This window comes from Globicephala melas, chromosome 13 (assembly GCF_963455315.2).
Source record: "Globicephala melas chromosome 13, mGloMel1.2, whole genome shotgun sequence".
Classification (NCBI taxonomy): Eukaryota; Metazoa; Chordata; class Mammalia; order Artiodactyla; family Delphinidae; genus Globicephala; species Globicephala melas.
This window is the reverse complement of record NC_083326.1, coordinates 49,763,420-49,790,360: the sequence shown is the minus strand read 5'-3', so window position 1 is coordinate 49,790,360 and position 26,941 is coordinate 49,763,420. Positions and strand designations below refer to the sequence as shown.

Below are 26,941 nucleotides of genomic sequence, written 5' to 3'. Positions count from 1 at the left end.
AGACTTGCCTGTTGTGGACATTTCATGAAGATGGAATCATACGCTATATGGTCTTTTGCGTCTGGCCTCTTTCATTTAGCATAATGCTTTCAAGGTTTATCCATGTGGTAGCATGCATCAGTATTGTGGGGGGTTTTAATCTTTTTTTTCTTGTAAAAATAATATGAAACGAAACTTTGCTTTCCATTTCAACCAAGAGGTAGCATCTGCTCCTGTTCTCTGTATTTGTCTCAAATTTTTGATTATCACTCTGTGGTTTTTAACATGACACTGCACACGCAGTTCATCAGCTCGTGCTCTGAGACCACCCTTTAAGAAACATGCTAAAAGTGCATCTAAATACTATCTGGGTGTGTGTGACCTCAGGGCCACGTCCACCCACTGTTATCGCAGGTGGGTGGAAACACTACTCCGGAAGTTCCTGTAGTACCAGGGAAACACTCGACACATGTCTGAAACCGTGAACGTGCTCTGCACAGCTGGCCAGTCCACATGGTGGTGTAATCCTGACACAAACGCGGCTTTCCCTGGGTGCCTCTCCTCGATTGCAAGCCATCTCATTTCAGTGAGAGAACCTGAAGAGCTGCTCGCCTAAGGGAAGGGGCACAGGTTAGACCCAGGGTCCTGTGTTTGGAATCCGATGGGTAGAAATAGCAACAAATGCAGCCCCAGGCCGAGTGGTCTGTGCACTCGTTCCCGTAGTTTCCTTGTGATTTACAGCCCTCTCAGGAAAAAGGAATAAACATAGAACAGCCGACGCGCCCAGCTGTGTGTGGTGAGATAGATTTCATCAAGGGCCGCGGCTCTGCTTTCCTTAACGAGCAGGTCACGTGTGCTTTCCGCTGCCCAGCTGGGCTCGGAGCCCCGTGGATGTCAGGCAAGTGCAGTGGAGGCTGGCTGTTGGCACCGGAAAGAGCTGCAGACATCACTGCCTTGTATCCTCCGTTTCACAGGCCAGGTAAGCGAGGCTTAGAGAGGCCGCACACCTGCCCTGAGCTCCCTGCTGCCTCCTGGGTTTCAGGTAGCCCTGCCGCTGGAACCTGGCTCCTCTGGAATGTTCCTGCCCCCCAGGGGCCCCTCTGACCCAGAGGGGAGCAGCAGCAGAGTCGACAGCAAGCTCACATCAGTTCAGAGCGGCTCTAAGAGTCCCTAGGGAGATGTGAGCCCTGGAGGTGGGGACGAAAGGAAGGAGAGCCTTAACAGGCCCCGAGTGGAAGCACCTTTTATGTTGTTTCTGTGGGAATCAGACCATCAACCTGTCAGCTCTGAGCCCCTCGTTCTCCTCTAGCACTGTTACTAGGGTGCACGCACCCCCAGCGCACACCTGCTGCCTCCCGCCCTCTCCTGTTGCACCCCAACCCCACCCTGGGAGGCCTTCCCTTTAAGGCATCCTGGTGGTGCCCTGGGCCAGAATGGGACCCAAGGTCAGCTCTGTGGAGGCTCCCTCCCTTCTCTCATGATGAGTCCAAGCCCTTGTTTGTTTGGGTAAAAAGCAAAGGGTGTCTCGGCGGCGCAGTAGACTCTTCCAGCTGGAGAACTAGGTTGTGGTCTTACCGTCGTTTCCTGTTATCTCAGAAGGGCTGTGTGGCATCAGCCCCCATGCTGGGCCTTTCCTAACTCTGCCTGCCTCTCTGGCGGGGCAGGCCGGGCAGGGCTCCTTTCTGAATTGCATCTCCTGGACCTTCTGCGTTTCGTTCGAATGGTCTCCTGCTCCCAGCTGACCTTCCTTCTTCTTTCTGCAGCTGTGCACACACAGCTTCCCTGTAGCCAGGCAGCTGCGAGAAAGTGCATTTAAGTGATCTCTCGCTCCACCCCACCCTGCGAATCACAGGCGCCAGGGATGGAGCTGCCCATCCCTCATGCAGCTGGGCCCAGCTGTTGGCCACTGCTGGGGCCGCAAGGACCCCTGCACTTGGCACATCCCGTGGCCTGGAATTTAGTGTCACTGAGCACAGTGGTCACCCGGTCTGTACCAGACCGGTAGGGGACCACAGCCCATTTATTGGCACTTTGATTCATAGGGACGCACGCGCACTGGCAAAACCCGGCCGTTGTGAGCCTTTGTAAACCGTGCAGTTAGATTGATAGGGGACCTGGAACAAAGCATGGGCCTCCCGTTTCACTCATTCTCTCTCGAGCCAGAACGAAGGGGTGGCTGGGGGCCCACTGTGACCCGCGCCTGCAGCTCAGCCTCCCAGTACTGCCACCTCGGCTCACCCTCCGTCACTGGAAAGAGGACAACGGTCTCTCGGGGTTGGGGAGGGAGGGAGGTCCAGCCTCTAAAGGATGTCGTAAGGCTCCCTCGAGACAGATAGGACCATGCAGAGGAGTCGTGGCAGCTATGTTCCAGAAAGTGTTTCCTAGAGGGAACCAGAGCTGACGGCAGTGAGGACTGTCATCCCTCTGGACTCTACCTGAAGGGCCGTCCTGGGCTCAGGGCTATTCTTCCCATACTTGGCGCCTGGCCGATCTGAAGGCTCCAGGTGCAGCGTGCGTGCAGGGCCCCGTCTGAGCAAGGGCCTGGGAGCAGATTGTCGCCTTGGGGGGTCCACCCATTCAGCCACCCTGATCGCGTGCCCCGAGCAGCTGAGCACGAGCAGCCCGTACGTCTGGTGCCCTGCAGCCACCATCATAAAGCACGTGACGGAGAAGCCGGATGAAGAAATGGAGGCACAGAGAGTTTAGGCCGCCTGCACTAGTGCCCAGACGCTGAGTGGTCGAGCTGGGGTCTAAACCCAGGCATCTGGCTCCAGAGTCTGGATCCTCCCCACTGAGCTGCAGCTCAGAGAAGCAGAGATGAGAGCAAGAGTGAGCCAGAGCCATCTGGAGGTGGAGGAGGTGGGGGCAGAAGAGATGTGCTCCCTCAGACCAAGGTCAAGGCCAGAACCAGCTGCCTGGGGCAGAGCGGGGCCTCACAGGCAGGGGCGACGCTGCATCCGGCCTGGGATGGAGGGCTGAGATCAGAGTACAGCGAGGCTGCACAGCAGCTCCATCACAAGCGACACCACTGCTGTGGGTGGAGTTGTGTCCCCCAAGAAGATTGGCTCAAGTCCTAACCCCAGTGTCTGAGGATGTGACCTTATTTGGCAGTGGGGTGTTCGCAGAGGTAAATTAGTTAAGATGAGGTCGTACTGGAGCAAGGTGGGCCCTAGCCCGATAGGACTGGTGTCCTTCTAAGAAGACAGAGACACAGAGAGAAGAAGGCCATGTGAACACAGACACAGAGAGAGCACTGTGTGGAGGCAGGGATTGGAATGATGCATGTGCAAGCCAGGGACCACCTGGGACTACCAGACGCTGGGAGGAAGCAAGGGAGAGTTTCAGAGAGACCGTGGCCCTGCTGAGGCCTTGATCTTGGATTTCCAGCATACAGAACTGTGAGACAATAAATTTCTGTTGTTTAAGACGTGAAGTCTATGGTACTTTGTTACAGCAGCCACTGGACACTGATGCAACCACTTTTGTGTTCTGAGGCACTCAGACTGACATCCGAGATTTGCCACCATCCTCCTGCCGTCTTGAATCTTTGCAGCATTTCTTTGCCCCAGAAGCCAACCTACCTCACCCCCCAAAATATATGTAAGCAAGTGAACTAGAATGACTGTTATTGGGCACCTGCCTCAGGTCCAGGCATAGCAAGCCTTCAGCAGTCAGCATGCACAGCCTCTTTCCCCGGATGCCCTTGGATTTCCTGACACTGCAAACCCCTAGGAATGCGGGCCCAGCTGGCTTGTGTCCGTCCTGTACCTTCCCCAGTGGAGCCACCCTCCCTCTGCCACACCGCCCTGGAGGACAGGGCTGCTGGCCACTTGGAGGTCAGGAAATGGGGGGCCTTGACAGAAAGATGGAAGTTTGCAGAGACTGTCTCACCCCCAAAATGTACTATATCTAGTTGAGGAAAGACAGTAGCCAGGTGATGGCCAAATAGATCAGTAAATGGAGGATCAGACTGCCAGCCAGTCTTCTGCCCGGTGCGGGGAGCAGTCACCAGGACATGGCCCTGTGGCTGGAAACCCCTCACAGAAGGCATCACAGGGTGCCACCTCTGTACCTCCAGGTGGCAGAGCTGGGGTTCAGAGGAATTCTGCCACTTAGAACGTGAACTTGAGGGCTTGGCCACGTGCAGCCCTCGCTGGGGGCCAGGTGCTGAGCCAAGGGTCTCATAGCATCAGCTCACTGGCCCTCCTTCTCCACCCCTCTCCAGGGTCCAGCATGGAAACAAATATAGCTCTCCACTCCTCCTGCTGCCAGGAAAAGTAGGTCCCAGCTCCGTATCCCAAGAGCTAGGATGAGGCTACTCATAAAAATAAGAGTCTCTCCTGCAAGGTCTGGGCTTGGGGGTGGCCGGAGCCCTCCTTGCCCCACCTCCAGGGCTGCAAGCTGAGCTGGGTTGTTGGTGCTCACGGGGCCCTTCTAAAGCTAGGACTGGTCAGGAAGTGGCGTGGGAGGACCCCAGTGCGGTGAACTGATGACATCGGTGCCTTTAGGGGAAGCAGAGCTCTGCCCTATCCCACATCCCCCCAGTAAGGTCCTGTTACAGTTGCAGTAAATGCCATCAGTGAAAACAGCGTGTGCGTAAGTTATGGTTCAGTTACGAAGCACAGCATCCACTCGAGCTAGTTTAAGAAGAAAGGCATTTTCTTCCAGGGCACCAAACAGCGTATAGAGTCACTGGGGAGGCTGGCGAAACAGCCTAGGTTGGGGTTTCCGGAATGATCCCAAAACCACACTGCAGAACCAGGTCACTAGGGGCATCTGCACTGGCTGTCAGCTCTGGATGTGACAGTATTGCCACCTCCATGGTCAGGAAGCTGCCACTGCTGCTGGATCCAGACCCATGCTGCCCTACTGTGGTCTACACCCGCAAAATGGAAACTGGGACTCTAGGGCTCCTGTGGCGACTCTTCTTGGTGGCAGAAACAACAGAAGCCCAGCCTCTGCTTCAGCTCTGCTTTCTGACACCAGCGCATGGGATAGGAAGAACTGGAATTGTATTTGGAATCCTAGCTGCAAAGAAGTCGGGGAGTACAGCAAGGCATCCCAGAAGGGGGTTGGCTATCCAAGCCATAGTGTATAGTGAAGGTGAATCACTGGGGTTTAGGGAAGATGATCCTACAGAAGTGGCATTGCAGCCTAGGCAAGGACGATCTGATTCTCATAAAAATCACCTGGGCAAGATCAAGGTGCAGAGAGCACGTCGCCAGGACACATGGCAACTACCAGATGGGTGTGTCCTGGGTCAGCTGAGGGACAGCCTTCCTGATTGGGCTGGAAAGACCACAGCTCCGAGGTGGAAGTCACGGCATTGCACCCACCGAGTCCACCTCCACCCAGAAGTGGAAAAGCTCTGCACAAGCTTGGTGGAATCGTGTGCGTTAAAAGGACTGTGGTTTGCCTTTCTTAGCCAGAGAAGCAAAGAAGGTCCCGCCGAGATCAGTGTGAATTTGGACGTGCAGGCTCTTTGCCTGCTCTTGGTTATAAAAGTGACACCAGAGACATTCCATGTGCCTGTTCTGAAACCGTGTCCAAGCAAACGTCTTCTGAATGGGGGTGTTCACAGAAAGCCACCAACTTTTGTTAGAGCTGCTGAGGAGCCCTTGGACGTGTCTTCTGGAAAAGACCAGGCACTCGCCTGAGAAGAGGCTGGCGGTAGCTGTCCACGGGAACCGGCCTTCTCATCACAGTGTGTGGTTTCTTCTTTCTCTGGCTTTGCCTGACAAAGGTTACTGCCCATAACCAGCCAGGAGGGGCATCCCACGTTGTTGCAGCCCTTGGAAAGTATGTTCCTGAGGAGGTGGGGTAAGAGTACTCTGGTGAGATCCAGCCAGACTGAGTTGTTTTGTTTTTTTTTAATTTGGAGTATAGTTGATTTACAACGTTGTATTAGTGTCAGGTGTACAGCAAAGAGAATCAGTTATGTGTATACCTATATCCACTCTTTTTTAAATTTTCCCGTATAGGCCATTACAGAGTATTGAGTAGAGTTCCCTGTGCTATACAGCAGGTCCTTATTAGTTATCTTTTATATATATAGTAGTGTGTATATGTCAATCCCAGTCTCCCAATTTATCCCTCCCCACTAGACTGAGTTTAATTCAGAGTTAATAGTGTAAGGCACAGAGAAGGAAGGGAGATCAGGGTACGCAGAGAGAGCTCGAAGGAGCCGGTCTTTCAGGATGAATGGAATTGGGAAGGGCAAGGGGAGGAGGAGGAACTCAGGATTCATGGGACTGTTAATAATAGCCAACATTACATACCTACAGTGGAATATTACCCAGCCTTAGAAAGGGAGGGAATTCTAAAACATGCTACAACATGGATAAACCTTGAGGACATTATGCGTGGTGAAATAAGCCAGACACAGAAGGACAAATACTGTGTGATTCCACTTCTATGAGGAGTAGTCAAATTCAGAGAGACAGAAAATAGAATGGTGGTTTTCAGGAGGAGCTGGGGGGAGAGAATGGGGAGTTAGCGTTTAATCGGGACAGAGTTTCAAATTTGCAAGATGACAACAGTTCTAGAGGTGGATGGTGGTAATGGTTGTACGATATGGTGAATGTACTTAATGCCACTGAACTACACACTTAAAAACAGTAAAAATGGACTTCCCTGGTGGCGCAGTGGTTAAGAATCTGCCTGCCAATGCAGGGGACACGGGGTAGAGCCCTGGTCCAGGAAGATCCCACATGCCGTGGAGCAACTAAGCCCGTGCGCCACAACTCCTGAGCCTGTGCTCTAGAGCCCGCGAGCCACAACTACTGAGCCCACATGCTTACAGCCTGCGCTCTGCAACAAGAGAAGCCACCGATGAGAAGCCCACGCAACGCAACGAAGAGTAGTCCCGGTTCGCCACAACTAGAGAAAGCCTGCGCGCAGCAACGAAGACCCAACACAGCCAAAAATAAATTAATTAATTAACTATTTTTTTAAAAAGGTAAAAATGGTCAATTTTATGTCATGGGTATTTTCCCACAATTAAAAAAATAAAAAACCAGTAGCCAACATTTATTGAGCACTTGCTGTATACCAAGCACCGCACAGAGCACTTCTGACGTAGTTCTCCAAATAGCCGTATGAGGTAGGCGCCGTTGCTGTTTGCATTTTACAGATGTGGAATCTGAAGTTTGGGGTCATTAAATAAATACACCTCTCACAGCCAGATGACTTACGATGGTCGTGAGGATTGTACCCAGATCTGCGAGGGTCCAGATATCACACTCTGTGAACAACAGGCTGAAACACGGGCACTAAGAGGCACAGACTCCTGACGATTTCTAAGTGTTGCCCTGCTGATGGACGGGGTTTGGCTTCCATCCACCTGCAGAGGCCCTGCCCGTCAGGCTCCTGCCTCCAGCAGAGCCCTTGAGGTGGCCCTCATCTGAGTTCCCTGTTGCTGGTGGTGCAGGGTGTTAGAAGTTGGCTCTAACTTGCACGTGATTACTCCCATGACCAGTATTTTAAGGAGTGAGCTGTGTCGCTCCATCTGTTTCAGACCACGGTGATCGACTACGTGAAGCCCTCGGATCTCAAGAAGGACATGAATGAGACCTTCAAGGAGAAGTTTCCTCACATTAAGTTAACACTCAGCAAAATAAGGAGGTATGTGGGGATGAACACCCACCTGAACTTTCCCCCAGGCCCCTCTCCCAGCACGCACTGAGCTCGTGCTTTGTACGGTGGGTCTTCTGTTGTTCTGGGGAAGTGAAACATGGTCACATTCAGCTAAAAGAGGCTCGTCCGGTGCTGGCTGACCGGTGCCCACATGTGAGTGAGCCAAGGCAGGCAGGACAGAGGCAGAGCCCTTGACACAAGCTGACAAGGATCTGGAGTGCGGTTCCTTATGAAAGAATCATTTCATACTATCTGTGGCTTACAGTTCAGTAAGATTTATGTTATGGAAAACTGAGAATAGGAAACATTCAGTTCCCTGCGTTCTCAAATGCAGGCAAAACAGAACAGAATTGGTATCAGAGGGTTTGAGATAACTCTTTACCCACAACCGTCTGCCCAGAGGTGACAGCCAAGCCCTATATGTAAGCAGTCAGCAAAACGGCCAAAGCAAAATCAGGCCCAAATTTCCCCTGCAGCTGATTGGATCGACCTTGTGGTGACCCACATCTTCCGGCCCAGTAATCGAGAGGACTGGCCCTGCTGGGCTGGAGAGAAGCTGACTTGTGTTGTGTCTGAGTGCCAGGACAGCAAGATTTCAGGGCGTGTGTGTGTGTGTAGTAATGGAGGCTAGGCTATACACGTAGTGTTGGAACACGTGCCAGCATTCATACATTTATGTACGAATGTAATTCGTACATAAATGTAATTTAGGTTTATGCCCAATCCTGATTTGATTCTCGCACGTTCCTAGCCAAAGAGGTGAGAAAAATTAAGTGTTCGTATTTTGTCTGTTGGTTGGGCAGCTTTCCTAAGTAGGCTGGTCGCTGCACTCTTAGTCTAACCCCTCTTCGGCCATAGTTAGTGGCCATAAGCGATCTTCGGCAGAGCTGATGCCAAGTACCTAATTTATCCGAGTAACTGTCTCTCTGGAATGACCTTAGCTTCCCTCTGTCACTGTGGGCAGCTCTACTCCTAGTTTCCGGACCCTCACCTAGCCACTTGGGCTCAACATGGTCCCATCTGGACGTGGTCTGTACAGCTTGACCAACAGAGAAGGGCTTGAAGTCCCAGCGACTTAAGTCTGTTGGCCACATATAACGTAACTTTCTCACTCATAGGGATTTAATCCCATTCCACGTCACCCTTCTGGAAATGAAACAGAAAATGCTTTCAAGACAGGGCAGTCTTTTTCTTTAGGGTCACTCGAAACTCCAAGTTCTGATAAGACTCTTCCCTCCCTCCCGTCTTTTTCTAGCCTGAAGCGAGAGATGCGGAAGCTTGCCCAGGAGGACTGTGGCCTTGAGGAGCCCACGGTGGCCATGGCATTTGTCTACTTTGAGAAGCTCGCCCTCAAGGGAAAGCTAAACAAACACAACCGGAAGCTTTGTGCCGGGGCGTGCGTGCTCTTAGCAGCCAAAATTGGAAGCGACCTCAAAAAACATGAAGTCAAGCATTTAATTGACGTAAGTGGGCTGAATTCTGATTGGCTGGTTGGGGGGGCGGGGCATGCGCTCCAGGCCAGCGTTGGTCTCAGAAGAGCCTGGTTGGTGACCCAGCCCGGGAGACTTCCGAGCCTTAGTACCAGCTAAGGGACCAGGGCTGTGAGGTTGGCCCTTCCACGGCAGATGTCAGACCCCACGTCTCGGGCTGTCTTGGAACGGAGGGATAGGCCACTCTGATGAGACTGAAGATCCCCAGTATTGGGTCTGGCCATAAAATACGCTTTCAGGCACCATGAGGGTGAGCTTATTCTCCAAGCCCCAGAAGCCACTGTAATAGCCAGGGGTCTTGCGGGTGGTGTGACCTGCAGAACATCCGTCAGACACACCTTGGCTTCCTGTGGCCTCGGCTGCTTTGGGGAAGGGCGTGGGCCTGGCTGAGTGGTATCTCCTTCCTTTTAAAATAGAGCCCCTTGGGGTTCCCTGGTTGTCCAGTGGTTCAGACTCTGTGCTCCCAATGCAGGGGGCCCAAGTTCAATCCCTGGTCAGGGAACCAGATCACACATGCCGCAACTAAAGACCCAGTGTAGCCAAATAAATAAATAATTTTAAAAAATAAAAATTAAAGTAGAGCCCCTTAAGGCAAGGAAACACTGATCTTCTTGGACAGATACAAGAATGCCTGTTTTTAAAATTCAGTGTATTCTGGGAATTCCCTGGCAGTCCAGTGGTTAGGACTCCGCACTTTCACTGCCAAGGGCCTGGGCTCAATCCCTGGTCAGAGAACTAAGATCCCACAAGCTGCGCGGCGCAGACAAAAAAAAAAAAAAATCAGTGTATTCATAGAAAACTTGAGATACAATAAAGCCAACAGATCAGGAGATTCCTCAGAATTTCCTACCTTTTTAAGGCTGAATAATGTTCCACTGCATGTATACACCACATTTCGTTTATCCATTCATCCATCCATGGAAGAAATGGTACAGAATCGTCTAATTTGTGTAGTAAACACTTTTAGGACCATGATTTGGATACCAAATCTGAGCTGAGAATCAATAGGTTTACGTAGATAATAGCTGAACTAATGAATCTTTACAAGTGTGCTGTTACACACATTTCATAGTTGAGAAATATATCATCCAGCAATGCTGATAGTACCAATGCAGGATATAAGAGTAACGATCGGACAGGCCGTTTGCAGTAGCAATTAACTGAACGCGAGATCCCAGCCCAGTTATAATCTGAAAGTAGTCACCGACTACTCTGCTGTTGAGATTTTTTGTGTTTTTAATTAAGCCAAAAGCTAAGTTTAAGCCAAAGCAGAATGTACTCTAGCAAAGATGAGGCCCTTCCTACCCACGCTCACCCTGATTGTTCTCCATTCCTACTCCGGCAGCAGCTGGACCAAGAGGCAGTGCAGGAGGGGAGCCCCTGGGCGTGGGCTCAGCCCAGTCAGATCCACACAGGCCGTGTAATGCTCTGAAAGTGAGGCAGCCTCGCCAGGACTTGGTCCTCGAGCATAAAATGCAAGGACCAAACTACACATGACCAGCTCCCCCAATCCTAAACCTTCCACGTGGATATTGTTGTTATAGGTGATTTGCTATGGTTTTAGTCTTACCTCTAAGCCTGAATAACCTAGTTGTAACAGGTACAGTTTGGGTCTCAGCTGAGTCTGACTCTCAGCATTTCAATTTGCTGCCCATGTCACCTTAGACAAATTCTTAACCTCTTGACCCCATTTACCCATCTGTAAAAAGGAGATAAATGTAACACTGATCATGTAAGATTATCAAGAGATTCATGAAGTCACGGGATGTATCTCAGGCTCCCGGCAGACTGTGGGTCCTCAGGGAGGTAGGAGTCCTTTTCCATCAGGACTGAGAGCAGGAAACACAGCTGATGCCTCCGTTTCTTCCTCCACAGTCTTGCCCATAACGGGTTTCTCTGTAAACACTCTCTGGCTGATGGATACAGAGGTTACACGTGGAGAAAACCTAGGATTTTTATTTCAAAGCTAAAAGGCTTTTGGTTTCCTTTATTTCTGTTGCAGAAGCTGGAAGAGAAGTTCCGGCTGAATAGACGAGAACTGATTGCCTTTGAGTTCCCGGTGTTGGTGGCCTTGGAATTTGCCCTTCATCTGCCGGAGCACGAAGTCATGCCCCACTACAGACGCCTGGTCCAGAGCTCCTAGCACAGGCCTCCTAGGAGGGCCGGGACCACTTCCCCTGAGCTCACTGGGGCAGCGCGTGCTACTGGAAATACAAAAATAGAACTCAACACAGCAAACTTTTCTCCACTCGACATGTTTTTGTGTAGAAGCAGTACCAGGAACTTTTCAGGGAGTCTTCCATCTGGCCAGCCAAGATGGGCTGTGAACCATTTACTGCTCAGCCAGGAAGGGGAGACCCGAGCAGAAGATGGCTCTCCCAGCTCCCCACTCACCAGATTTCCTAGCTGGCCTCACCCAGACTTCCTCGCGACCACACGCAGACCTGGCAGGCGTGGTCCAGGGCCTTCTCTCCAGCCCTGTTCCAACTCGGAGTGCAAAGTTCTAGAGCAGATTGGGGACGAGAATTTGCAGAAGTTGGGAGAGAGCTTCTAAAAGATACCCTCAGTGTGTCAAAAGAGCGTGCCAATCTATTTTTGTATCCGCTGTTGGAAGTGCACTTTCCTCTGGAGCGTGTGGCTGAGTGTGTGTTTGAGAGATGTCACATCAGGCCTCCACCCGCAGAGCCAGCCCCACCCTCTGCAGAACAGACCTCAGCCTGGGGTCAGGAGCCAGGCTGACCCTCGGCAATTATTTCTACCTAATCTCTGGATAACAGTCACTCTGTCCGTACCAGGTGGACAGCTTCTGTCCTTAGAAAATGACATTGTTTCTGTTACTGCTCCTACCACCCATGGGACAAAGACAAGCTCTCACTCGGATGGGCTGCGTGGAAGGGTGTGGCATGTGACGTTCTATACCTTTCCGCCATCGCGTCCTGCGTGTACACGAACCTTCACACTTTCCCTGCTGTGGAGATGGCGGGGTCGGGATCCGTGTGTGTATTCCTGTGCTCTATGTTAGAGTGCATCACAGGCACATTTATTGTGCTACCTATGTATCTACCTGTCTATATAAAGTGTTTTATAAAATCCAGGTTAGGGGTAAGACGCATGATGGGTGTTTTGAGGTTTTTGACAGTTGGGACAAACCGTATCTTGACTGAGGCCGAGTCAATCGAAGAGGCAACAGCTCTTAGCATCACCGTGTCCCCAGGGCTGTCAGTGCAGAGTTTTCGTTGCTACTTGTACCGATTCACGGGGACGACCTGCATGGAGACACCTCATCGCTCTGTGCCCTCGTAGCTGCCGGAGAGAGGCGCCCATTGTGGTTCACCAGACGGAAGGAAGCCTGTGGCCCTGTAAAGAGAGAATTAAAAGATTTTATTGTTTCTATATCCACGTATGTGTATGTGTAGACGTGTGACGTCTCACCAATCACCCTCGCCCTGCATTACAGTTCCTCTGCCACCATCCCCGCCTCGGTTTGACACACAGATTCGGAGCTTTGCAATCACCCCAGAGAAGTGGCGACGGGGTACCGGGCTTTAGTCAGCAGAGCTTGAAAGAATCTGACAGTCACAGGTTGGAGGAATTCAAGGAGTGGCCAGGGGGAGAGCAAACAGGACCCAGAGTAACAGAGTTTAGTCATAAATATTTTGCTAACAAATTTCCTTAGCTGGATTCAGTCGTGAGATGATTTTGTTGAGGGGTATGATGAACGCGATCTCTTGGGCTTGATAGATTAACTACTATTTCTGGGACACCTACTGTTTATGAGGCAAATTGGGAAAGAAACAGGAAGTGTTCAGAATGTCTCCATCACCTGAATATAACCCGCCCTTGACCTTCCTCTGCTGGTGTCTGTCACCTGCTTCTCCCTGATAAGCCCTCTGGTTCCCAGCCCACTCAGCTCCCCGGTGAGGGCCTGGTGGGTGGAAAGCCTCTCAGAGATGCGAGGCCACTGGCATCTAGAAATTGTAGCTCCCCGCCACCCATCTGCCTTGAGTCTCCCGCCAAGCTCAGGGGACATCCTATAGGTGACACGGGCCACCGGCCCAGATGTGCAGAGGGCAACACCCTGCATCCTGCCTGTGTCTTAAAACCAGGCTCAGGTTCTTGGGTTTGGGGCAGTTTGGTTTGGGGCATTTATGAGGTGGACTTAAGAAGTTGTGGGTCCATTTTGTTAAGACAATTTAAACAACTGTTTTGACCTGTGGGTTTGTTAAGTGGGGAGTTTATGGGTTTTAATTCAGTTGGGAAGGAGGCTGAGAATGAAAGATTCTGTCCAGAGCTCTCCTTTACCTTGTCCATCACATGAGCTTTCCGAAGGAAAAGGGGAATGAGGCGGCGGCCAGGGCTCCAAGGTCACTGCCGGCGCCTCCTGGAATGTGGTGACTGCCAGTCACTTCCCAGACTCGGGCTTTGGCAAGGAGTCGTGGAGGCAGCCTGTGCCTGTGTGGAGAGAAGGCGGCCGCTCAGCAGACTGTTCTAGAAGACCCCGAGGCTCTGCCCTTCCACCGTCCACCACAGCGGCAGGCTTGGACCCCTTGCAAGCCCTGCTCCCTCTTGGGCTGCCTGAAGGCTCTGCAGTTCTCAAGGCCAAGGGTCTGGGGAAGCCCACGCTCCTCGGGATGGCAGGAGCCGCCCCACCTGACTTGGTTTCCCCAGACTGGCCTGGCGGACCGGGGGTGTCTCTCCTCTGGTGCCCTGACTGTGAGGTCAGGTTAGAGATGGAAAGCAAGGAGCAGCCGGCCTGGTGGCAGCTGCCCTGTCCCCAAGCAGTGGGCCCGCTGTGCGCCCTGCCCGGGCAGGATCAGTCCCCATCCCCCAAAGGCCTGGAGGCCTCAGGCCAGTGACAGTAGAGGTCACTCCTTTCCCTTCTTTCCCCCCAATCAAACCTGCATTAAAGCAGGAAATCCACACCAAAGGCAGAGCTGTTTGTTTTCCTTGGTTTTTTTCTCCTGACCCAAACTTCCTCTATTCTTTTGGCGGCCCACCCAGCACACCCATTCTGGGCCTCCCCGTACTCCGCACAGACCACTGCGCGCCACGGGCCCCTCCGTTCCCGCAGCAGCACACAGGTCTGTTCATCGCCCTACCACTGAACTCTTTCTTAGACGTTTCCGGTTCCGTGCAGAACGGCCGGCCTTCTTGCCTCCGTTGCAATCTGCCTGTGCCGAGGAGGGGTAGGCTGGAACAAAGCAATGTGAGCCAGGTAGTTTTGTTACCTGTTCATTGTTTTCTCTGTGTGGGGTGGAGCGTCCCAGGGCTCCCCTGCCCCAGGGACAGCCTGAGTTCATCTCCTAGGAGCTGTCAGGACGGTTTGGTTAAGCACATTGCTGGCCAGGTCCCAGCAGGGCCAGGTAGAGTGTTGAGGACCGGACGAGGGAGGAAGCATCAAGGCTAGATATTTGGAGTCACATATTGTCAGCACCAACTTGAAAACGTCTTCCAGGAGTGCAAGTGCAAGGCAGAACAAGGCAAAAAGCTATAAAAGAAGAAAATAATAATTCAAGGGCATGGTCCTCTCACTGTCAAGGCAGGGAGTGCTCGCTCTGACAGCCCCCATTGCACAAAGGGCCATGCAGACTTCTAAAGAGATATTCCAGAAAGTCTTCAAACACTGAGCTGGCTGAACCCTGAAGACACACCTGGCAAGGATGGTACTTACCCGTGTACCGTCTCCCGCTACCATCTTGCTACTCAAAGTGTGGTCTGAGGACCAGCAGAGTTGGCATCCCCTGGGGTCTAGTTACAAATGCAGAATCTGCATCTCAACAAGATTCTGTGGACATTTGTATGCATTAAAATCTGAGAGGTATTATTCCTCCAATACGCATAGGAAATAAATTTTCTGTCTGAAAAAAGATACTACTCATGTATAAAGTTGTCTAAAACAGGAACTGTAGATTTTCTTTTTAATCTAGTGGGAAGAGTGGCATTGTTTTACTTTTTTTACAAATCTCTGTAATGTCTTTTTTTTTTAATTTTATTTATTTATTTATTTTTGGCTGCGTTGGGTCTTCATTGCTGCGCGCGGGCTTTCTCTAGTTGCAGTGAGTGGGCGGCTACTCTTCATTGCGGTGCACGGGCTTCTCACTGTGGCGGCTTCTCTTGTCGCGGCGCAAGGGCCCTAGGCATGCGGGCTTCAGTAGTCGTGGCTCGCAGGCTCAGTAGTTGTGGCGCACGGGCTTAGCTGCTCCGCGGCACGTGGGATCTTCCCGGAGCAGGGCTCGAACCTGTGTCCCCTGCATTGGCAGGCGGATTCTTAACCACTGTGACACCAGGGAAGTCCTGTAGATGGTTTTTAACACCAAAAAGAACAGTGCCAGTCTCTCACTGAAAGGTAGTTTTGACAGTTGTTTACCTAACTGCCTCATCTAACATTTTTGTGGATGCACATGGCCAGAAAGATTTAAATTGGATAAAGGTACAGTTAACCGATAGGAGGTCCCAGCGCAGAGCTGGCTTATAGTGATCGCTTCATCCGGTGTTGACTAAGGTCACTGCCTGGATGAGGCCTGTATCTCAGCTTCTCGGGTCCATGCCCAGGTGGAGAGTTGCGACAGTGGAGGGTCAGAGCCGTGGTGGGTGCTGGAGCATGAGCCCCCTCTACCAGAGCTGGAGAGCTGTACAGTCATGACCTTGGGACATCATGATGAACAGATCTCCAGTTTGATTCCAGATTGACCTTCATTGAGGTCCACGTAGCATTTTATAAAATGTGTCTTACCCTGTGTTCTGTGGGTGACGGCAAGGACTCCATGGGTCTCCCCTGAGATGCTTCAAGAGGTTGGAGAGAGACCACTGGAAGTGGAAGGCACCCTCTCCAGGTGCCGTGATACTGTTCTCCAGAAGGAGCCCCAACAGTGGGGATGCTCCAGGGGCAGGACAGACTCCCCGGATGGACCTGGAATGGATGAGCCCAAGGCAACAGGGTTGGAAACCGCCACTCAGGAATCAGCCTGGCACACAGGTGACAAGGTGGGCAAGTTAGAGCAATTGTTTGGTCCAGTGAGTGAAGATCAAGAAGACAGGAGGAAATCAAGGAGACTCCTTACTGGGGCACCTGGACAGATTGGTGAGAAGCCAGAGACAGAAATCCATCGCCCTATCCCTCAGCGCCCAGCACAGTGCCTAGCACATGAAATTTACCAAATATTGCTTGGGTTGAATAAACCATCACAAAACAATCACCACACTGGGCGGGTAGTTCTCTGCAGCTCTCAGTTCTCTCCTCGGGTCCCACTCAGGTTCCACCCCGCAGACCACACTACCCAGGTCCCCTTGCCCTCCGGCTACCGAAGAGGTTCTGACAAGGAGAGACACTGAGGGAGAGTGACAGCAGGAGGAAAACCAGGTCCAGGGAGGTGTTCCACAGTCAGCCCCCACCCCACCCAAAGGACCCTGCTCGTCCCCGGGTCTCACCACCGCTTCCTGGTCCCTTAACCTGTCCACGCCTCCATAAATAGTTTCCTCACTGAACTCACTTCACTTGGCAATGCTGGTGCCAAGCCCGCCTGACACAGCCAGCTGGCAGAGTAGAGGACAGGGTGTCCCATCAAGGATGGCCTATCGAGGGCTGCCTATACTTCCAAAGCATTCTGGAAAGCAGGAGCACATGGATGGGAAAGCTCAAGAAGATCACATATCGCTTAAAAAAAGGCATTTTGGGCGCTTCCCTGGTGGCCCAGTGGTTGAGAGTCCGCCTGCCGATGCAGGGGACACGGGTTCGTGTCCCGGTCCAGGAAGATCCCACATGCCGCAGAGCGGCTGGGCCCGTGAGCCATGGCCGCTGAGCCTGCGCGTCCGGAGCCTGTGCTCTGTGATGGGAGAGGCCACAACAGTGAGAGGCCCACGTACCGCAAAAAAAAAAGGCGTTTTAGCTACAGTGAACCTGACCCCGAACAGCCCTCCTCAGGGCACTGGTGGTATCCAGTCCCCCTCTGCCAACTGGGCTTTCCCTGGGGACCTCGGATTCTTGGTGGTTTTCTAATGAGGGGCTTCTGAACAGGAGCTCATCGTAAATGATGACCAGCAAGAAAATTCGGGGGTCCAGCGGGGAGGCTGATGGCATCTCTGCCGGAACCACTCACTCTATATATTTTTTTACTGGCTTAAGAAAAAGGAAGCAGATCCCCTTTGAGGCGTATCTGGAAGTCCCTGGGGAAAACTACAGACTGTTTTATGAGATTCTAAACCAGGTGCAATTTTTTCCTAAGGCACCTGCCTTCTCCCATGAAACCAATTTTCATTTTTATTTGCAAAATATAAACAAGACACAAGTGGAATAGATTCCTTTCCCCTCTCCTTATGTATTGGAGAGAGGGGAGGAAGCGGTTTTCAAGGGGAGACTGCGGGCAAGAGATTTTTCTGGGAAGAGCATTCAGCCAGAAGCAGGGGGGCCCAGAGCGAGAAGGATGATTTTCAGTAGCAGCCCATGGGGAGCCCAGAGGCAATGACCTTGGGAGAGGCGGGCACAGAAAGGAAGGAGGGGGCTCCGGGGCCGGCAGACCGGGTGACCTCAAGCCAGCCACTGAAGGGTGCTGGCCTCCTAAGGGGGTCTTAATACCTCCCATCAGAGGGGTTCTGGAGGATCAAGTGAGATGTTACAGTAGACACCTATAGGTGTTCCATAAATGGACATAATTAGTTTTATAACTGAACTTCACTGAGTTAGCAAAGAATTTAAATAAAAATTCCTGCTCTATAGAGGAGGCTATTGGAGCACAGCTATGGCATCTAGGACCAGATGGGGAAGGTGCAGTAACTCAGGGTCTAGGCGACCCGGGGTCTCCATGGAGTGCACAGCTGTGCAGCGGTGAGGAGGTGCTGGGTGGCAGGCTGGAATCCAGCCGTAGCTTCACCCACCAAGTTGTGTCCATGGCGCAAGCCTGGAGGAAAGGACACCTTTCTGACTGTTGTGCTCAGAAGATGACGTTCTGCCAGGCAGCTGGAGAAAGGTAGGTCTGCACCTGATCCTTCAGAGGAGCTGGGTGGTAGGAGGGCAGGGAACAGAGGGTAGGGGTAGAGGGAATGCCGGGACCACTACGAGCCCAATGAGATGAGCCCCGTCCCATGGGGCAGATGGCTGCTGGAGCCTTGTGGTGCAGCTGGGTGATGTGACCCCTCAGAGGACCAGTAGGCCATGTTATCTATGGTCAGGGGTGCAGACGGTGAATGAGCTCCCTAGAGACCCGGAGGAAATGGAACGGCCTCTGTGCAGGGCAAGCAGGGGTGGTCAGGGCTGCCGTGCAGAGAGGCAAGGACCTAACTGCCTGGGCCCCAGCCAGGAAGGGAAGAGGGTGGTGGAGAGGCCAGAGCATGGTGGTTATGGAAGAGTAGTACAGGGTGCAGGGACCCAGCTCTCGAACCATCTTTACCTGGCGGAGGCTGGGCAGGTGGTCACCTCTTGGAAGGGGGTCAGTATAAGGAGTTTGGCGAGGCCTATTAACACCTGGGAGTCCTATTTCACCTTGACTCCCCGATACTCTCCTGGGACCTCTCCCCCTTCCCTCACAAGGTCACTTTCCTGAGGGCTAAACTTGGGGAAAGACAAGGACACCAGAGGCCTGAAGCCAGACAGGGGCACAGATGTTTCCAAGGAAGGGCCTTCTGCTCAATGAACCCCCAAAGCAAAGCCGACGTTGCACTTGGCCTCTGGGTCACTTTCGTCCAGAGTTCCAGGCCACCCACCAACTTGGCCCTAGTCAGACCAGACCAGCCCTGGGCTGCAGAGCTTGGAGTGAGAGGCTGGGAAGGGCTGAGACCGCCTGCCCTGGCCTGTGATGGACCCTAGACTTGAGGAGTTCGGATCTCAGGAGACTCGGAGAGATGACAAGGAAGTGTCCTTCCGCAGCGATCCTCCAAGTGGCCTGATTCCATTTCCTGCTCCCAGCCCGTTTCTTTGGGTCCAGCTGGAAGTCTCCTGATTCCCATGGCATTTCACTTATTTACTCTCCGCCACCCAGCCCAAGGGAGTCGCCGTGGCTCCTTTCGTGTCCCCACGGCTGGGCAGACACTGGTGCTGGCTGCCCCTTGGCGACCCAGCACCTGGGAGAGGTGGCAGATGGGCTCTGGGTGCCTTGCTGCTCCAAATTACCCCCAAGTGCTGCCCCCAGGAGCTCGACGGGGAGATGACGAGGCCCCCGTGGCATCCAGGCTTTGGCGTAGTGAGCCCTGCTTTCCAGGGAGCCTGCAGTCGGGTTGCAGGGCTAAGGAATGAGTGGGAGGGGAGGGAATGGCCTGAGCAAGCAGAGAAGGGTTTTTCTGAGAAGTGTAGTCGTGAACGGGAGGAAGGAGCGAGGGCAGAAGCTCGAGGCTGAGAACCAAAACGTTCTACCCACGCTCAGCCTAGGTGAGGGAAGTGAAACCACACCTTACTGCCCACCCAGAGTCTTCTACTATCTTCAGTAGCATTTCTTTACTCTTGGGGGGACTGTGCTCCCAAGCAAATAGTGTTTACCACGCAAACTTCCCCCAAGACAACTCTTCCGTGAAAAGCATCTCCAGTGTGTGTGCCTGAAGATTCTTTGAACCCCTCACCTTGCCATCTCCACCCATCCTGGACTGTGGTGTCGTGATGGTTACCTGATCCTAACTCCCCACACTGAGATACAGTACTCACTTCAAACCAAAATGCTGACCTTGTCTTCCTGGCTTTGAAATCCAAGCGGTGCTGTCCTCCCCTCCCTGCCAGGGCGGCAGCAATGCCCTCGGCTTTGTCTCATGGAAGTGTGTTGGTCATACTCGGCGAGCCAGCTTACGACAGCGAGGTTAAAGAAAGACGTCAAGGTCGACGTTTTGCGTCCTCGTTCTCTTGTTGTTGTGTTGAAAGACTTGAGGGTATTTAAAGCCGGCTGAGAGGGATAAGTTCAAATAACCAAGAGAGGGCAGGTCCTGAGGAGGCAGGAGGGGCTGGAATCAAAATGAGCAGAGGCGAGGGAGTCATGGGAAGTCGGAGAGGAAGGACTCCTCAATTGGGGAAAGCAGGGGAGAGACGTGCCCAGGTGAGCAGGTTTGTCCAGATGAGATCGGGAAGGTGACTGTTCTCCTGACAGCTTCCATTTTCCCTTTAAGTGGCGGGGCCCACCCAAACGGGAAGGAGGAGGGCAAGGAGGGGATGGGGCTTGAAGAGAGCGAAAACGTCTGGAATAGTTGTAGAGACGGGGAAAGTGAACCAGCCTGAGAAATGCTCGTTTCCATAGAGCAGGGAGCCGTTTGAGGTTGGTGCTTTTGAACGTGTAGAGAAGGTAATCTGCGCTGTTCTGTGACTTCCTGGAGGAACGAATGAATGCACGAGGGCTTCTGGGTGACAGCATGTTCCACGTGCTAAGAGATCTTAAAGTCACTTTACCTTGTTGTCACACTCCATTTGCTCGGACACCCCAAGTCCCCTGCCGCAGAAAGCCAACTGCTAGGGAGAGTCCCAGATGATGATCAGGGTCAACAATAACACTTATGGCTTATGATGTGCTGGGTGCCGGGCTACTCAGCATACCTTCATCAACGGTCTGTGTGTGGTTCCCGTACATATACATATGTACATACATGTGTGGTGAATGTGTGTTTACACATACATATCATATAGACATATATAACTTTTTCCTGTGTACGTCTGCAAACCTACGAGGTTTCAGGTTCTAGATTACCTTTCCCACTGTAAAGAACTGGGGCTCCGTGGGGTTCCTCAACTCCAGCCCAGAACCCCCTGCCCAACAGAGGCAGCCATGCACCCCCCTGACCAAGGGGGCTGGGAAAGACCACGCAGGAAAGGCAAGTAGAGAAGTCTCGATAATGAAGAATCAGCTTCAGAATGAAAGTAAAGAATGAAAATCAACTCCATGCCTGAGGACAAGGTGGAGTTTACTGTCTGGTGCGCTCCTGCTGGGGGCGAAGTTGATGGAAGGCAACCTGAGAGTCCCCGGGGGAGAGACACAGAACAACAAGCCGTCAGCCCTTGCCCCTGCTGGCCCTTTCCCTTCCCCCCTCCCTCTTCCCCGCCGCCTTGGGTCTCTGCAGGCCCTCAAGCCTCTTGAGGCCGCCTCCTCACCTCAAGGCCCGCTTCTGCCCCTGCCCACGGGCCCCCAGGTGCTGTCCCCAGGGTGCCAAAGGGCCAAAGCAGCCCTGAGCTCTCAAGGAAGTGAGAGCGAACCCTCTCTCTCCCCCTCAGGGTCACCTTTGACCCCACGGCTCACGGCCCCCAGGGTCCTGGAGAACACCTCTTTGATTTATGCCCGGAGTAGCCCTCTCACCTCAGGCCATGAAAACATGAGTCCCTGAGGCAGGTGTGAGCTAGTGTGTGAGTGTGTGAAAGAACATGTGTGTGAGTGTGTGTGTGTGTGAGGCTGTGGAGGCTGCAGGGAGGAGCAGCAGAGGGTGGAAACGGAAATATTCTGCATTTTCCCCATCATCTCCTTTACCTCATTGACTCACAGACAAGCTGCCTACAGACCTCAGGCCCCACTGGGTGTTCCGACCCCACTGGGCTGGCCTGATTCCAGCCCACCTCAAGCCAGGGCCTCTGCTATTAAGGCTCAGCTTACTTGTGGAGCTTTTGACCTAAAACTGGGCGGGCCCCTTGGGGCTGCTCAAGGAATGTGGACCCTGCCCTCTGGGGGTCGGTTAGACAAACCTGAGGCTCACAGTGACCTCGATGCTCCCCGTCCAACTGGAGCGAGCGCAGCCAGGGGTGCGGAGCTGGTGGTGAGAACAGCTGGGCCCAAAAGGCGGAAAGGAAAATGCAGGGCGGGGCATTCTCACAGCCCCTGTTCAGTGTGGTCAGGAAGACTGATTTGTGTGTTTCTTGTTGTTGTTTTTTGCAGTACGCGGGCCTCTCACTGCTGTGGCCTACTCACTGTTGTGGCCTCTCCCGTTGCGGAGCCGCTCCACGGCATGTGGGATCTTCCCAGACCGGGGCACGAACCCGTGTCCCCTGCATCGGCAGGCGGACTCTCAACCACTGCGCCACCAGGGAATCCCCTGATATGTATGTTTTCTTTGGGGATTTGATGGGGACAGGGGCTCCCCAAGGCCAAGGTCATGTAACCCGACACTTGCAGGTCAAAGGAAGGGGGATGGGAATTAAAGAAAGCACATATCCCTGGTGGGCTGCTTTTCAGGTGTCTGGAAACAAAACTTTTGGTAAGAATAAAGGCCTGAGGGACTTTCCTAGTGGTGCAGCGGTGAAGACTCCATGCTCCCCGTGCAGGGGCCCCAGGGTCCATCTCTGGTCAGGGAACTAGATCCCACATGCATGCTGCAACTAAGAGTTCACATGCCGCAACTAAGGAGCCCAAGTGCTGCAACTAACACCCAGCGCAACCAAAAAATAAGAAGAATAAAGGGCTGAGAGGCACAAAAGGACAAATACTGGTTGGCCCCAAAGTTCATTCGGATGTTACAGGAAAACCCAAACAAACTTTTTGGCCAATGAAATATATGATTCCACTCAAATGATGTACCTAGAACAGGCAAATCCATAAACACAGCACCTAGAATAGAGGTTACCAGGGGCTGGGGGCTGGGACGCCAGGGAGTAGAGGGAATGGGGAGTTATTATTTAATGGGTGCTGAATTTCTATTTGAGATTTTTTTAAGTTCTGGAAATGGACAGTGGTGATGGTGTACAACACTGTTAATGTACTTAATGCTACTGAATTGTACACTTAAAAATGGTTTAAAATGATAAATTTTACCTTATGCATCTTTTACCACAATTTTAAAAATTAGAAAAAGAGTAAAGGGCTGAGGGGGCAAGAGAAGCTGTGGGGGAGGACAGGAGGCCCGGGCAGGGTGGAGCCCCGGACTGAGGAGGAGGACGTTCGAGGGGCGACTTTGACTCCTGCACTTTGACTCAGGGTGCGTTCCACCGCGGACACTGCAGAGTTCTTCCCCTGCTATGAATAGCTCAGTCCCAGTGCTGTCACTTGAAGGGATTTGGAATACAGGACTTGGTTGTTCCCTAGCTGGCGCATCCCATGAGGGCAGCCCCATAACTAGCCGGTCCCTTCCTGCCCAGTGCCCCATCCTCCCTCCCTTCTCTATTGCAGCCTGGTGCCTGTGGGACCCACACAGTCCGCTGCAGCTCTAGTCCCTCCTTTCCGGGAGTGGCAGCCAAAGACACAGGGCTGTCTCTCACTATCGCTACGGGAATCGTAACACCATGCAGGACCCACGGTGCTCAAGACAGGGGGAGTCTTTCAAAAGGTCCTGCTCTGCTTTTCTTCCCTTTTCTTCTCCTCTGTACCAATAGGCTATTGACACAATATTGCTGCAAATCAAATCACCCCAAATCATAGTGGAGCAAACTAACGAATATTTATTATTTCTCATGAGCCTTGGGGTCGGCTGGCCTGAGCCTAGTGCATCCAATATTGACCCGGCTTGTTTATGTGACTGCTGTCAGCTGAGGGCATCTGGTCTAGGACAGCCTCAGCTGGGAGGACTTAGCTCTGTTCCACGTGGTCTCTCATCCTCCAGTAGACTAGTCCGGGCTTGTTCTCATGATGGAAGCAGTCAAAGAAAACGTGCGTCAGGTAGAGTTAAACAGGCAAGGAAAACTTTATTCAAGACTCCTGCAATAGGGGTCCAGACGATTGTAATAGGAGATAAAAATTGAATGCAACTGTGAACACAACAGAAGCAGCTGGGGATTTATAGCCAATGGGCAGGGTGAGAGAGTCAGTGGATGGAAAAATACCAAGAGGAACTTGGTTAGGTACCAAGTGGAGGGAGGGGGCATTCTTGCTAAACTGGCTTGGCAGGATTCTTGCTGAACTGGTCAAGAAGAGGGCTCAGAGAAGTCTAAGAACACAAGTGGAGGTGTCTGAGACTTCTCAAGGCCTTAACCCAAAATTGGCAGTGTCACTTTCACTGCATTTATCATCCAGAGCTCAGATCCAAGCAGTGGGGAAATGGCTCCATCGCATTGCAAATGGCCTGGGCACTGGGAAGGGTGGAACGCTGGGGCCATCTCTGCTGCTCTCTTCATGGGAAGGCCCTCTTCTATGACCAGGACCATCAGATAGAATGTAAAGCCCCCCATGCTCCCTGTGTCCTGACTTAGATGATCACCAAGCTGAGCATGGAAGGCTTACCTGCACTCAAACGGACAGACTAGCAGATGCCAGAATTGGAACCCAGGCAACCCAGGGACTTGTGTACCGATGAGGTTCTCGAGACCAAAAGAAGTCAAAGAGAATAAGACGGGAACCCGATGACTACAATGTGTGTATGTCAGAGACTTGCTCTTAGGACAAAGCAAAAGTCTGGTCATCAGAAGTAAATGGAACATCACACCGGGCCTAGAACTAGGATTTTGTAGAAAATGTGGTCTTAATACTAATGAGGGCTATTGCTCCTTGGACATCCAACAAATGCTAAATGCTATACATTTATTCGTGTTTCATCTTTAATACAGCCCTGGTATTATAACCTCCTTTTTTTTTTTAATCATTAATGAAATTAAGACTCAGAGTCCAAGACCACAGAGCTGGTAAGTGTAGAGGGTTTAAAATCTGTTCAGATCAACACTCAGTGAGCACTTTTATGTGCAGCTCTGTGCAAGGCACCAGGAAAACAAAGACAAACAGACATGGACCCTACCTTTAAGGAGCTCACCATGTAGGGGGAGGGCAGACAAGCAGAGAGGTCATTTCTATGCTGTGAGACAACTGTGTGTATAAATGGTCCAGAGGAGGGTCCAGACCCAATCAGGTCTGTCTCGTGCCAAAGTATTAGTACATGTCTTCCCCACGGCACCATCCTGGCTCCTTGGGGGCTCGTAACAGAGACTAGAAATAACAAAGGAGAATTTTTTATTTTCTCTCACTTAAAATGGTTGGAGGTGGGCAGTCCTCAGGTGGCATGGTGGCCCCATTATCTCATCAGAGACCCAGCCTCCTTCTAGCTTCTGTTCCACTATCTTAAGGCCACAACTTGCAACTTCAAGGTTGTCTCAAGGCCCAAGATAGATGCTAGAACTCCAGCTATCATGTCCTCAACCCAGGCAAGAAGCGGAAGGAAGGCAGAAGATTTACCTCTCTGAGCTCTTTTAAGCAACTGTCCCCAAAGTCTCACCCACCAACTTCTGCTTACATCTCCTTGGTTGGAACCTACTCAGATAAGCTGCATGGTTACAAGAGAGGCTGGGAATGTATCTGTTAGCTTTATACACAGTCGCTCAAATACATCTAACTTCTATTACTAAGTGTTATGGGTTGAATTGTGTCCTCCCACCCCATAAAGATATGTTGGAGTCCTCATCCCCAGTACCTCAGTGACCTTATGTGGAGATAAGGTCTTTGCAGTGGTAATCAAGTTAAAATCAGGTCATTAGGGTGGGTCCTTATCCCGTATGTCCTTCTAAAAAGGGGGAATTTGCATAGCGAGGAGACCATGGGAAGAGATACAGGGAGAGAGGCCAGGAACAGAGCCACACCTCTCAGCCGTCAGAAGGAACCAACCCCACCGACACCTTGATCTTGGACTTCCAGCCTCCAGAACCGTGAGACAAGACATTTCTACCGTTTAAGCCATTCAGTCTGTGGTACTTTGTTACCGGAACCCTAGCAAACAAATACACTGAGGAAGAGGAAATGTATAAGGGGTTAGCAATTAGCCATCTGGATCCTGAGCTCGTCTGGGTCCTGGAGACGGGCTCGGAGCCCCAGCACTCCTGGGGCAGCTGGGGCCAAGCTGAGCCATAGCCTGCAGGATGGACAAACGGACATGGCTGGGAGGGGTGGGTGGTGGGCCGCCGAGCGGGGAGTCACGGACCCTCCGTCATAGAATCCGTTCCCCACACGCAGAGGTGAGGTTACGAACTGCCTCCACCGTGAGGCCAAGGCTGGGGCTGGGGCTGGAGACGGTCAAAATAGTAGCTTTAAAATGAAACATTGAAGAGGAGAAAGAATTTTCTATAAGTTGCTTATCATTGGTCAGAACGCTGTCCTGCTGAATTACATTATGCAGCATAAACCTTAGGTGCTGTTAGGAAGCAGAGAACTGCCTTTCTCCCCTAGGACTTCTAAGGAACTGCTACAAGTGATCATCTTTAAACGCTGCATATATCTTCATGATTTTCTATATTTCTGTTAAACTCAGCTATAGTTAATGCCAGAATCTCCTACTATGGGTAAATATTTGGATGTATTATTTAAATCTACTGAAAAGAAACTTGTACTTCCTGGGGGGATTAGGAGATGTGAAGAATTCACTTTTAAGTTATTGAAAACATGTGCAATGTTCTAAATAACAGCAAATATTAGTTGGAGGTAATGTTCATGGTTTGGTTATTCAGCTTAACTTTGAACTGTAGCTTATTTTACACATGCTGTTGATATACATTGTTTCTGATTGTTTTCTATCGTTTCAAAATTCTCACGGCAGTGCCCTCGGTTCCCCCCCGGTCCACGTCCTCTGTCACCTGTGGGCGTGAGTCTGTTCTGTCGAGGGCAAACCTGCAAACCCGCCACGTCTGTTCTCTCCTTTCTCCTGGGATAGAGTGCTTTACTTAGAGAACATGTGATGAGTAGTCGACACACACACACACACACACACACACACAAATAGAATGACGGGTTTGACTCCATTGTACCTTCAAGACCCCTGGAGAGATGAGGACAGATCTGGGAGCTTTTTAAAGTGGTACCACCGGCGGGATTGTGGTGACCGGGCCTCCTCTCCCCTGTCCAGCTTCACCACCACCGAGGGACCCAGGCCCTTTATTCCCCAGAGGACAGCCAACACCATGCTGCACGATCCCTGTTCATAGGAAATCTCTAGAACAGGCACGTGTGCAGAGATAGAAAATGGATTGCCTGGGTCAGTGGGAG

The 26,941-nt window shown here is 51.9% G+C and overlaps 1 protein-coding gene across 1 annotated transcript in view; it reads left to right on the top strand.

The window, feature by feature from the left end:
- The window catches only part of CABLES1 (Cdk5 and Abl enzyme substrate 1), a 107,851-nt gene extending 92,812 nt beyond the window's left edge, over positions 1-15,039 (top strand). The window contains exons 8-10 of the mRNA XM_030842562.2: positions 7,496-7,602; positions 8,870-9,077; positions 11,107-15,039. Of these exons, the coding sequence (XP_030698422.1) occupies positions 7,496-7,602; positions 8,870-9,077; positions 11,107-11,247 (456 nt within the window). The 3' untranslated portion in view covers positions 11,248-15,039. The remainder of the gene's footprint in view (positions 1-7,495; positions 7,603-8,869; positions 9,078-11,106) is intronic.
- The last annotated feature ends 11,902 nt before the right edge of the window (positions 15,040-26,941 follow it).